The sequence below is a fragment of the Ammospiza nelsoni genome, chromosome 5, assembly GCF_027579445.1.
Source record: "Ammospiza nelsoni isolate bAmmNel1 chromosome 5, bAmmNel1.pri, whole genome shotgun sequence".
Classification (NCBI taxonomy): domain Eukaryota; kingdom Metazoa; phylum Chordata; class Aves; order Passeriformes; family Passerellidae; genus Ammospiza; species Ammospiza nelsoni.
This window is the reverse complement of record NC_080637.1, coordinates 12,460,433-12,473,245: the sequence shown is the minus strand read 5'-3', so window position 1 is coordinate 12,473,245 and position 12,813 is coordinate 12,460,433. Positions and strand designations below refer to the sequence as shown.

The 12,813-nt window shown below is 46.6% G+C and overlaps 2 protein-coding genes across 4 annotated transcripts in view; one reads left to right on the top strand and one right to left on the bottom strand.

Moving 5' to 3' along the window:
* PHTF2 (putative homeodomain transcription factor 2) overlaps positions 1–12,813 on the top strand; it is a 97,123-nt gene that overhangs the window by 25,348 nt on the left and 58,962 nt on the right. The window contains exon 1 of one of the 2 annotated variants that reach the window (XM_059472250.1): positions 8,923–9,040. The exons of the other annotated variant lie outside the window; for it this stretch is intronic. The gene's annotated coding sequence lies outside the window, so the exon portion shown is untranslated. Of the gene's footprint in view, positions 1–8,922; positions 9,041–12,813 lie in introns of those variants that run through there. 2 annotated transcript variants of the gene reach the window in all.
* On the bottom strand, positions 4,610–8,475 carry TMEM60 (transmembrane protein 60). 2 transcript variants are annotated; one of them, XM_059472533.1, is made up of 3 exons: positions 8,386–8,447; positions 7,950–7,999; positions 4,610–5,266 (listed from the first exon to the last, which is right to left on the bottom strand). In XM_059472533.1, exon 3 carries the CDS (start codon positions 5,222–5,224, stop codon positions 4,820–4,822), a length of 405 nt encoding a protein of 134 aa, XP_059328516.1. In that variant the 5' UTR covers positions 5,225–5,266; positions 7,950–7,999; positions 8,386–8,447; the 3' UTR covers positions 4,610–4,819. The 2 variants fall into 2 exon arrangements, with proteins under 2 accessions (XP_059328516.1, XP_059328515.1); XM_059472532.1 differs by lacking the exon at positions 7,950–7,999 and having other exon boundaries at positions 8,386–8,475.

Here is a 12,813-nt window from a genome sequence, read left to right as displayed (position 1 = left end):
TAAGTTCTCAAAGCCTGATGCTTTTCAGCAGCAAGTTGATACCCAGGCCCATTCAGGTCTGCAGGGCTCTTATGGGAGATTAACTCCATCAAAACCTTAAAAACCAGTAAAGTTACAGTGAAAAGGTGCAAATGTTCTTTTCACAACTCAGCACAGTTGTTTTTACTGCAATCCTAATTAAAAAGCATAATGTGTTACATGATAGTGCCGTTTTCCATGCTAGTAAATTCAAACAATTTATTTCTAAGCATGCAATTATTCAGGAGCTTTTTGACTGAAAAGCTATGTTTTGGGGTTTTTTTCCCAAAATTATATTGATGTTAAAATAGGGAACACCTGATGTTAAAATTCTGAGTTTCTGGGAGTTTCATAATTTTCACTTTCAATTCCACTTTGTGTCACCCAACTTTCTACACTGTGGAAATGTGAAAATTTTCATTAGGTTAGGCAAGCATTTTGCTTCTGTACTGTGTTACAGATGTATCAGGAAATAAGACTGATAATGCATCTCTCAAATGGTTGTGTACCCCTGTCCTGAGCTAGTTCAGGCTTTGTTATTGCCCTCTGTGCCTGGCAGTGCATTTTGTGTGTGTCTGCACGTGTTCTCAGAGCCTTCAGGTTAAACTTTGTTACAGGTGGGGATGCACATGTCACAGAACTGCATTTTTCAAGTATAAAAAGAACACAAAACTGGATACTGTTCTAAAATGGTGACAAATCAAGAAAAGCAGTAAGAATTGGCAATTGCAAATTTCAGTTTCATGACCTTTCACACGTGTGTTAATGATTTTTGTTATCAGACAAAAGCAGATACTCACCTGCAGTGCATGCTGAAGTGTTCAAACCTGTATAAATGATGGAAAGAGAGAAATTATGTGCAATGTATCTCTCCAAGTCCAATATATATCATCAGTGCACAGAAATACTTCCATTTGGTTTCAACAAGCTTTTGAATTGCAGTTTAAAACCAAGCTCCTGAAAGGCAGGTTCTCTCCTTTGCCCCCCATCAGCTGCTGCAGGGAGCTGAGACATCCTTGTGCCTTTTTTATCACAAATCAGTGTGAGTCATCTCAGCATGGAGCTCTCCTTTTCCTGCCACCTTCAGCAAATTTGCTTTTCACTTGTTTTATCTTGTTACTGAAGATCAGTTGGTAAATTTAGGAAAATGTGTGAGGAGATTGGTGGAAATTGGTTCCACTTCCAAGCTGTCATCAGCACCTTTGAGAACAGTGTAATTATGAACAGATGTAATTAATTCCTGCAGCTGTTTCTGGAGAGGTCACAGTGGGCCATAGTGTACTTTGTGTCACAGATCCTTCTGCATGAAGCTCTGATAAGGCAGAGATGTGTGCACAAAGATCTTATCACTGTTCAGGTCAGTTAAATGTGATACAGAATTCTCAAAAGGGAAATGCTCTTGTCCAAGTTCCCCTGTAAGGACAAGGAACTTGGAAAATTGAGCACTTCTGTCTGGCTGTGTGTGATTTCTGTATGACACCAGCAAGAAGCATCTGCTTCAGCTTTCCAAATCATTTATTTCAAGGTTGGTAAACTTTATTAAAAAAAAAAAAAAAGCCAAACCCACAACCAAAACTGATATTGCTGATCTTTTTCTCTTGAATTGGAGGCAACAATTACAAGGAGATTTGTAGGAACTGTGTGTGATTGTAGTTAATTAGAGATGCCAAACTTTCTGATAATTGTTACATCTGTGGAAGAGAAGGGGTTTATTAAGGGGGCAGAGTCACCATTCATGGCCTATCTTGCTAATAATACACCAAGTTCCAATGAAGCCAGTTCTTATTCTTCCATCTTTTGTTTTATGTCATAACAATCAATTACCATTGTCAGCTTGGCTGAGGAAACCTGCTCTGCTCTCCTGAGCAGCACAGGGCTGTCCTGGCATCCTCTGAAAAGGAGGTTGGGAATTTTATTGTTCCAGAATCATCAGAAGAAAACTACTATGGGTGTTATTTTATGCTTGGTCCCATACCTACCACAGGTAAGTGTGTGTGTGCAGATAAAATCACCTCGTCTCAGGTGCTTGAATGCTTGTTCCACACTTGTATCACTGCTTGTTAAGCGGGTCATCAAAGTTTACCTGAATGGGAGGTAGGGCTTTAGATACTCTTCAGAAATTTTGAAAGCAGCCATAACAAATGCACAAGGTCCAGCTGCCAGCCATGGAGTGGCATTGCATTCCAGGCAGGGGCTCTGTGGCTTGGGTCCCATTTGCAGAACAGAACCAAGTGGGACGCGCAGATGAAATCTGTTCTCCCCACCCCACACACAGCACCCTGTTCTCCCCACCCTACACACAGCACCCTGTTCTCCCCACCCTACACACAGCACCCTCTTCTCTGCACCCCACACACAGCACCCTGTTCTCCCCACCCTACACACAGCACCCTGTTCTGTCCACCCCACACACAGCATCCTGTTCTGTCCACCCCACACACAGCACCCTGTTCTGTCCACCCCACACACAGCACCCTGTTCTCCCCACCCCACACACAGCACCCTGTTCTCCGCACCCTACACACAGCACCCTGTTCTGTCCACCCCACACACAGCACCCTGTTCTCTGCACCCCACACACAGCACCCTGTTCTGTCCACCCCACACACAGCACCCTGTTCTCTGCACCCCACACACAGCACCCTGTTCTGTCCACCCCACACACAGCACCCTGTTCTCTGCACCCCACACACAGCACCCTGTTCTCTGCACCCCACACACAGCACCCTGTTCTCCCCACCCCACACACGGGTACCCTGTTCTCTGCACCCCACACATGGGTACCCTGTTCTCTGCACCCCACACATGGGCACCCTGTTCTCTGCACCCCACACACAGCACCCTGTTCTCCGCACCCCACACACAGCACCCTGTTCTCTGCACCCCACACACAGCACCCTGTTCTCCCCACCCCACACACGGGTACCCTGTTCTCCACACCCCACACACAGCACCCTGTTCTCCCCACCCCACACACGGGTACCCTGTTCTCCCCACCCCACACATGGGTACCTGTGGCACCCACAGGTGAGTGCTGTAGCCAGCAGGTCTCAGAGTGAGTTCTGACATTAATGTACCCCCTCCCCACAGCTCGTCCTTATCACAAGTGCCAATTTTACTTGAAAAATCACTCAAGACTGAAGGAAGTCAGTTCTCCACGGGAGCATCACATGAATGGGCAAAAAGTCTCAAACACAGAGCAAGGTTAAGTATTTTTCAGAAGTACCCAATGCATAGCTACACCTCCTCCAAACAACTGTTCCTGCTAGGCACTCCCCGTAAATGACCTGATGTGCATATCTTCGGGCTGGGTACCTGGGTTTGCTTAGTAAAAGATGACAAGTTGTTATAATAAAAATAAAGCATTTATAAATATTTTACATTTTTTAACAACAGCTACTGTTTATAATTCTTTTGTCTCTGTCTTTTCCTGGCTTCTCTTTAGCAAGATAGGACAGTCAACCATTCTGAAATAATTATGACTTAAATTAATTTTATAGAGGATTTGTTACCTGATATTCTGAATTGAGATTCACAGCCTTAGAATGGAACATGTTTTCTTAGATAAAGCTCTTTCAGCAGTCTCCCACAATATGGTTCCTCTGTGTTTTTACCCACATTTGTGTGATGAAACAGCAAGAGTAAATCCAAACACTTAGGAATACTTTCTTCCACAGACAAATACAGCTGAATGTACATACTTAACATTTTACTAGTGAAACACTTGTCTAGGTATGTCCTGTTACCCTAGACTGTTTTTCATTCACTTGACATTCTTTTGTCTCTAGGAATGGATCAGTATTTTCAGTATGTCCCAGATAACTGCTACATTTGAATTTGGTGGTACTGTATCTCCTGGAAGAGCATTTTAGCCCACAAAATACACTTGTAGTTCCAGTTCTTCCCTCAAGTCCTATTCACTTCTTACCTGACAAAGGTCATTTCCTCACATCTGAGTTTGCCAGTGCTCCATGAAGCCAAGGCTTCACCCCCAAAAATTTCATATCCTCGGCTATTAAAGACTGTCTTGTTCAAGTAACACTTTGAGGCAGGTACAAATGCAGTATTTTACACTCACCCTGTATTTTCAGTCTCTTGCAGCATTACTGATCTCTCACTTGGGAAAAAAAATACCATTGTCTCCCTCTTCTCTGGATCTCAGGACTGCTGGCACAGCTCAGCTACCAACTGTGTTCCCTAGGGTTAACATACTGGTTATGGGCTGTTTCAGCAGCTTAGAAAACTGCTTATTTTTACCCTGGAATCTCACTGAATCTCACTGTCAAAAACAACAACAAAAAAAAGAAAAAAAAAGGTGTTCCTTCTCTTGCTCTTATTTGGCTGCTGTCAGTTGTTACTGATTTTTAAAGCAAATTTAGCTCCTTATGGAAATTACTGTTAACTGGTTATTTCTTGACTTACAGGATAGGATAAGTAGCAGAAAATGTTAGTCCTCTTTCCCAGGATTACTCAATGTGCTGGATACTCTGGGTAGAACATTTGTGGTTATTTTGACAAGGTCTTCTACCTGCACGTGAAGAACCCATATCTTATTCCATGTAACAAGTATCAGTAATCATATTAGAACAGCTTATGTTGAACAAATACTTTTATTTACAAGAGCATATGTGAGTTTTAAAATAAAAAAAAAGAAACATATCTACTTTCAGTCTTCAGTCTGCTTTAGCTTAAGTCTCCAGCTTGACTCATTTGGCTTTCTAGTCTGAAGATCAAATTTGTGGCAAAATGGTAATAACCCAGTAATTTGGTGCCAGCCTTGCCTGGAAGCTCCTGGCCTGGCCTAGTCTCTCCGTACATAGAAGATGTTGTACCCCAGTTCCACCATGGCCCCCAGCAGCAGGGCCCACAGGGGGATGAACACGTAGGCCAGTTTCATGGTGGTGAAGCGCTGCAGCTTGGCACACAGGGCCAGGCAGAAGGCCAGTTTCAGCAGCATGGCCACGAGGTACCAGACCTTCTTCTTCATGTTCTGGGAGCCGTTGCGGGGGTCGAAGCCGGACTTGCAGCGCCCGGCCATTTTTACAATTAACATCACGAGAAGGATCGTGTCAAAGATCCACACGGGAATGAAAATGAGGAACCAGTTCCACGGTGCTTTCTCATCCAACTTCAGCACCAGCATGATCAGGAAGAGTAAGGTGAAAAGCCATGTCAGCAGCACTCTTTGCGCCAGGGACATTCTCATTTAAACAGCTTGGAGAGGAAGGCCTTGGCTGTCAGCAACAACCTAAGGAAACACAAGGGGAGGGAGGGCATCAAAGGATGGCACTGACACCATCAGGCAAATTCCATAAAGGACAGCAATTCCTTGCTCTGGCTTTCCCACTCCTGGCCTCACCCACACCTTCATAATCAGCATGCTCAGCTGAGCAGGGTTTGTTCCAGTCCACCATTCCCTTGCAGTGCCTTAAGTCAGCTGTGTAAGTGCCTTCATCTAAATTTGTTCTGTGAAACAAACTGTACTTTAAATCCCAAACAAGCTGTCAGGCTCATTTAGGGATTTCTGAACGTTAAGAATATGTTCAGATCCATTTTGCACCAGTGCTGAGGCACTCAGAGCTAACACTTGACAACAAAACAAAACAGTTTTGTCTCTGTAACAGAATAACCACAGCAAACCCCAAAGCAGCACAGGAGCCCTGGAGGGTTCCTGCAGTTTGCAGAGCTGCAGCTGAACTGACCCGGGCCACACTGAGCCACTGAGCCCTGCCCAGCTTTCTGCCAGCCAGCCATCCTCAAGTGACCAAAGGCTGCAGATAAGCTTTGCTTCCTGCAGTATCTCAAGTGTTTCAGACACTGGCAGACAGGTTTATTGGCTGGGCAGGGTATTTAAATTTCTCTGTAGTCATGACAAAAGAAAAACAAGATAAATGCATCTGCTGTTGCAGTCATCAAAGTGAAGTTTTTATCTTCCTAACTGGATAGTTTTTACCACTGCACCTACCAAAAGCCTTTCACTACAGGTGTAAAAAGCAGAAGTGTGAAGGACTGTGATCTTCCTCTAGATTTCATGCTACAAAAATGAATCATTTTTACCTGTGAAATGGTGCTGAAATGTGTATTTTAATTATTTCAAAAATTTGAGTTAAAATTTTTACTAATTCCCTTTAGAACACAAATAATCTTTCACCTGAAATAAGAAAATGAGCTTTGATTTATTCCAGACTAGAAAAAGATTTGAATGGCTGGGAGTGTGATGTTGTGCTCTGAAGCACTGAATGCTGAGGGAAGGACAGGAGCTGCTGCTGCTCCCTGGGAGGCATTACCACAGCACCCAACACTCCTGACTGTGGTGCTGAACTCACCCAGCAAGCAGAAATCTACAGATCTGCTGCCACCCTTTTGTTTTTAAACTGGAATGGTTTTTGGCAGGATTAGGAAGTTGAACAAATTCTGTGCTCAGATAAGATTTGCTGCTGGAAGGAGGGAAATGAAAGTTGCTGTCTCAACTTGAGATGACCTGCTATTTTACAGTGAGGGGACAACAATTGTGTACATCACTGAAATCATCCTACAGTTTAAATCTGCACCTTCTGATACACAGATCTACTGTTTTGTCTGGGTTTGAAGTTTGGATGGATTGGATTTAGTAAGATTTCTTGTAAGAAGATCCAGTTTTGCCTTAAATAATCTAAACTGGAGCTGCAGTCAGTGCATCCCCTCTTTGTTTTGGGGCTGACACTTGTGTCCAAATCAGGCCAGTTCCCTGAGCTGAACTAGGAAAAAAGAGAAAGTTTAAAGCAGGATTTTGTAGTTTTGCTTTTCACAGTCTCAGCTCTGCTCAGATCACCAAAGGCTCTGGTCAAAGGCAGCTCCTGACAGGGTGGAACCAAACCCCTCACCCTTCTCTTCCTTGGGGAAGAGGGAAACTCAGAAGCAGCACCCAAGAGTTAAGGGGAGAAAAAACTGGAGGAGGTTTAGATAGTATTGTTTTGCTCTTGTTACAGAAACAAACCTAAAGCAGCTGGCAGGGGATGGCAGAACAATTGCTATGTCTGGCCTAAAGCTTTTACAGTATTTTGAAAACACTTGCAATATTCTCAAGTGCAAGTCTGTGGCTAAAGTGAGGAGTCATGGTCTGAGATGAAGTTTCAACATTCTTTTCATGAGAATGTTTTTCAAAACCAGCTCTGGAAATCAATGCTACAAACACAAGAAGGAAACTCTCTTATTAGCAAACTGGAGAAAGCAGAAACCAAACAGAAACAGACTGGAAACTTGGGTCTGAAAGGAAAAGAGAAACTCAACACTCTCAGAAGTATCAGGTTATCAGATACTCAAAGAAGGTGCTATCACCTGTCTCTGGAGGAAACACAAAGCTCCTGAAGATGTATTACATGGGGCTACTCAGTTTGAAGGTTGTTCACTTGAAAATACTTTCACTTTGCTAAGAACCACCTTGCACAACTGGAAAAACAGGCAGAAAATTCAGCATGGGAAGAAGTTACACTGCCTTTCTCTGATATAACAGATGTTGCTGCCAGACTGGGCAGGACTGCACGGCTCCAGTCAGTTTTAGAGGCATTCTGAGATGAAAACTCAAGAAAATCCAAGTGTACTTTTGAGATCTAAGAGTCCAAGTAAAGAAAGCTGCCAGATTTTGAAGGCTGAGAGCTGGATATAGAGCTGACATAACAATGAAGGGTTTGATTACATGGAGCATTTGATGATCTCATGATGAAACACAGATGATGGGCAGATTCTTTGCTAGAGCCCAGCCATCCCAGCAAGCTGGGTGACACTGGGAAAAGGATGCAGCTGTGCCACAGGTCCGGACTGGCTCTTCAGTGAGAACACTGATGGGATGTCAGAGTGGAAATAAAAAAGCTCCTGATTCCTATTAAAGGACCGAGATAATTAGAGAGTGAATATTTTCAGTGAGCAGAAACTATCCAAGGAGCATCACTGACCTTGGTGGGATGATCTGCATAACGAGGATATTGTGATAGCTAACACTGTCCTGTTTAGGAGAAAAAAATAAAGAGGAGGGCAACTTACACATGGCACTCAGCTCAGCAGTAATAACACGAACCCACACATTTAGATTTAAACCTTGAGCATCGCCTAAAAAGTCCTGACACTGGTATTATGGTGAAACCATGTTAAACAGAACCCCAGTTCGATTAAATACCACTTTAGAGCCTATTCTGATCCTATGGGTAATTTAACACTTCGCAAGAAACACTGCGGTAGGCCCGGCTTAAAACCCCTATTAAACACAGCTTTGTATTCTCAAACTCGGCCCCTCCCCTCCGTCGGCCTCACGGCCTTGTCCCGCCGGGCCCCGCTTCCCCGGCCGTGCCGGCGCTCCCGGAGGCGGGATCCCCCCTGGCTCCCGTCACCTACCGCAGATCCCGGCGCATCCCCCGGTCCGCGGGGCCCGCGCTCAGCTGAGGGGGCGCGGGGCCCTCCCCGCCCGCTCCGCCTCAGGGAAGCGCCCGCCTCCCTCACCAGCCCCGCGCCTGCTATTGGCCAGCGGGGGCGCGCGTCCTGCCGCCCCCCATTTTCATTGGACCATGGCGACGTCGCTCAAGTTAATCCCGCCCTCCTATCCCGGCCGTCGGTGACGCCCCTCGAGCCGGGGCCGCCCATCCCGGCCGGCGGCGGATAAGGCTGGAGCCCCGCCCCCGCCGCCGATTGGTGCAAAGGGCTGTCTGTCACAGCGGCCTCGCCTCCGCCCCGCCGCCTGTCCGTCAAGTGCAGCCCCGCCTTCCTCGCGCTCTCGTTGGGCTGTGCGGCCGCCGGTCACGGCTTGTCCCCGCCCCCGGAGGCGGAGGGGCCGCCGTTGGCTGCCGGCCCGCGCTGGCCCCGCCCCCGGCCCGGCGGCGCGCGCGGGTGGCGCGCTGTTGCTGCCGCCGCTGGCGCCTGGACGCGCGCGCCGCTCCCCCCCCACCTCGCGCTTCCCCCGCCAGCTGTTGCCTCGCGCGCGCCTTCCCGCCGCCGCCTCGCGCTCCCGCCGCCGTTGCGTGCGGCGCGCGCTGCCCCGCGGCACCGGCGAACGGTGAGATGGCGGCGGGGGGGCTCCGACACCCGGGGGGGGTCGGCACACGGGGCGGCTCCGCCACGCCGGGGCAGCAGCGGTGGGGGGAGAGCCGGGGCGCCGAGTTCCCCGCGCGGCTGGGGAAGGGGCCGAGCGGGGCCGGCCGGGGCGAGGCGGCGGTGCCCTCTCGGTGCTCGGGGACAGCGCGGCGGAGGCGCGGGGCGGGCATCACCGGCGGGGCTGCCGCGGCTGCCCTGGCCGGGCGGCGGGAGCGGCGCGGCTGCCGCCCCCCAGCTCCCCCGGGGCAGCCCCTGCCGGGGCACGGGCGGGCGGCCGCGGCCTCCGCGGCGCCGCGGTTCCCTCCGGCGGAGCCGGCGCCGCTGGGGCGGGGGTCCGAGCGCGGCTCCGGGCGGCCCCTGCCCCGCAACGCCGCGGAGCCGCATCGGGGCCGTCCGGGCAGCGACCGCGCCGTCCCGGAGCCTTCGGTGTCCGGGTGTCGCGTCCCCCGGTGCGGGCGGAGATGTGCCGGTACGGTCCGGGGCCCTCGCCGCGCTCGGGGCTCTGCCTGCCCGCTCCGGCGCTGCTGTGCGGCTCCTGCTCCCGCTGAGCGTACCGAGAGCTGCCTCGGTGCCCGTGTCAGGTGATAGAACGATGGAGCGTCTCTTCTGCTTCCCTTCAGAGCTCTTGAATTTCAGCATCTTCATGTTCGTCTCTGACCTCACTCGTGTCTCTTGTGTTTTACATGCCTTTATGTTTTCTTTTGCTTTACCTCTTTTTTTTTTTTTTTTTCCTCTTTTCCACCCTAAAACAGGGCCAACCTTACTACAGCTTATCCTTGGTTTTCCGTTTGGGAATGAAGATATTAGAGAACTCATCACTCAAAGTTTATGCTGTCACATTCATTTTCTTGGTGTTTCATTTGCTGTCTTTTCTGTGAGAAACAAAGGAGCTGAGGAAAATGTATCCCACAGCAGTAGAACTGTGCAGGTGTTTGTTACTTTTACTTCTGTTTCTCACACCCTCTGAGGGCGTGTTACCCAGATCTATCAAATTCAGTGAAACTTTGAGTCCATGGTGTTAAGCTCTGTGCCTGGTATTTTGCCTTTTACTGCTTTTACATGTTACTGGTCACTTGAGAAGCAATGCTGCCGAGTCTTGCATTTTGTTCCAAATTTGCTAGTGCCTTATCCATCTGTCATATAATTAAATGGAAAAAGTAATTAATTGGAAAACCTGACTTGTTGAAAGTACTTTAATTAATGTTCTGAAATTCTTTGTGATGAAATATTCCTACAGAAAATACAGCTTGCCTTACAGTTTGGAAACACGAGTTCTCCATTAGGACTGAGACTGGGGATGGTGTGTCATCAGTAATTTGTCTGCTTATATCTTCCTGTTGATGATGTTAAACAGATGGTGGTATCTGTTTTATCAGAGAGAAGTGCAGCACTTGAAATAACCTGTTAATCCTAGTAAGTGAATCCTAATATCTTCAGCTGCACTAGGAGTGGTCAGTAAGCAGCAGCAGGCTGTATTTCTGTATTTCTGTTACATACATTAGTGCTTGGCATCAGACTTTGTTTCCCTGAGGTTAAGAGGCTAAAAGTGGTTTGTGCATAAATCTCTGGGTTATAAATAGCTGTATGCATTTGGCTATTTTTGTAGCTCTGAAGTTTTGGTGATCTTCTTTGGTTTGCCTCTTTGCTTGTGACTCCCTGGGAAGGATAATCCTTTTCTCAGAAGTCTTATTTCTGTTCCAGTAAGGTGTTTATGAATGTATGTATGCACATCACCTTGATGGACTCCATTGTACAGTATTTGCAAGCAACTTTCATTTCTGAAGGTGAAGGTTGAGAGCAGTGCTTGGAACTTGTGTATTTAAGATCCCAGTCCATGTTTGAAGTGGAATATTTGTGCAGTTACACATTCTGTTGCTATGTTTTACTGCCAATGTATGTTTTTATTCTGGATATAAATATTTCCAAGGATAAAACATGAGCCTGAGTCACCAGAAAAAGAATTCGGAAACCTAGTTGGTTTAATTCAATGTTTGCACAATAATTTTTTCCCCTTGCGTTATGTGGAACGTGACATACAAATAAGTTGTCAGTAGTTGTTGGGAACTCCATGGAGAATTTAGAGTATTCTGGGTTTATCCCAGAGCAGAGTTAGCTCAGCTTGTCTCAAAAAGTTGATCCTGCCTGTATCCATAGGTGCCAGGCACTGGTGTGAATTCTGGGAGAAATCAGAGTCCTGCAGGTTTTGAAAGGGGAAGCAGGATTGGTGTGTTTTAGAGGGGGACAGAGGTGTGTTAAAGAATTCCAGTCAGCCTGGTTTGAGGCAGCTGACCAGGCAGTGAGGGGTGGAATGCTGCTGGAGTTGAACAATGCTGTTCCTGTCACAGCTGGCAGGGGTCACTGGAAAGCAGTGGACTTTATTTCTTTCCTAATTCTCCAAAGTTACATGTACTGTCTTCCTTGGCTTTTTCTATATATCTGTCTTTACTTATTTCTAGTAGAAATCCTGTTGAAATTTTTTGTTTTTTCTCAGGACCCTTGTGAGTGAGAATGATACCAGTCAGAGATTGGGGTTTGGGTTTCCTTTTGTCCGTGAGGAAGTTCTTTTCATAATAAACAGTGTTGTTTATGGATTCATCATCAGACAGTTTATGTGGATTTTTAGCAAGACTTATTAAAGGCACAAAGCTTGTACAATTGCTTCCTTTGTCTCTCTTCTCCCATTTGAGTCACTTCTTACTCAGATGATGAAACCAAAGTTAGTGGCACCTGAAAGACACTACCTACATTGTGACAAATTTTTATAAAACTTTAGATGGGTAGTGTCCCAAATTAATATTCCTACCCAAAAAAAGCAGTCATAGAGTCCCTCCCTTCTCCAAGAAGTGAGCAATTGTTGGGCAGTGTGTGTGCTAAGCTCTGAGCCATCAGCACTAGCCTACTTTGACTGGCCAGCCAAGCACTTGGGCTGGTTGTTATGATGGGTGGGGGGCAGGAAAAATATTTTGGGTGGGGACAATGGTAAGAGCAGGCAGACTTAATTGCTTCTGCCCACAGAGCAAGGTAGGCCTGTTTTTTCTCTGATGTTTTTTTGTTTTATGAAGGAAACAAAACAAAACTCTTAGGGGGTGCCTGTCAGAGGTAGTGCTGCATCTTCCTGTTTGAGGACAATTGATCACCACTTACCAAAAGATATGTGGTGGTGTGAGAAGTAACAGACTTTGAAAGCTTTTAATATCATGTTTTCTCCCTTGAATTTACTGTTCTGTTATTTATGAAGGTCCTTCTTGATGGATGCAGAGGAGGAAATGGTTAAGTCTTTGAAGAAATTATATTAGAATTTTTAAGACGAACCCACAGAGCTTAATAAATTGCCACAGTGGAAGAAAGGGTTAATACTGATTAGAGTGATAATGTATTGCTGTGTAATGCTTGGGTATGCTCTGCTTGTAATCATAGAATAATTTAGCAAAGGGTCATTGGAGGTCATCAGTCTGCTCCAGCCCCATCTCAGAGCAGCTTCAAAGTTACAGCAATCACATATAGAGAGATCCATTGTGTTGTCAGGAAATTTAGAAATACAGCTTGTGCTTGTGGTGGGCTTTTTTGTTTGGTTGTTTTTCGTGGAAGGAGAGGATATCAGGGAGTTCCTAGAACTATTCTCTTGGTTTTTTTTTTTAATTTATGCATGTGAATGGGATTTTTTCCAAGTTTGTTTCCGCTGGGAATACATGTAATGTTCAGTATTTAATTCTTTGCTCATTTGAGGTGATCTTG

Excerpts from the sequence above, each read along its gene's own strand:
- TMEM60 (XM_059472532.1), bottom strand. The coding sequence starts at position 5,224 with ATGAGAATGTCCCTGGCGCAAAGAGTGCTGCTGACATGGCTTTTCACC.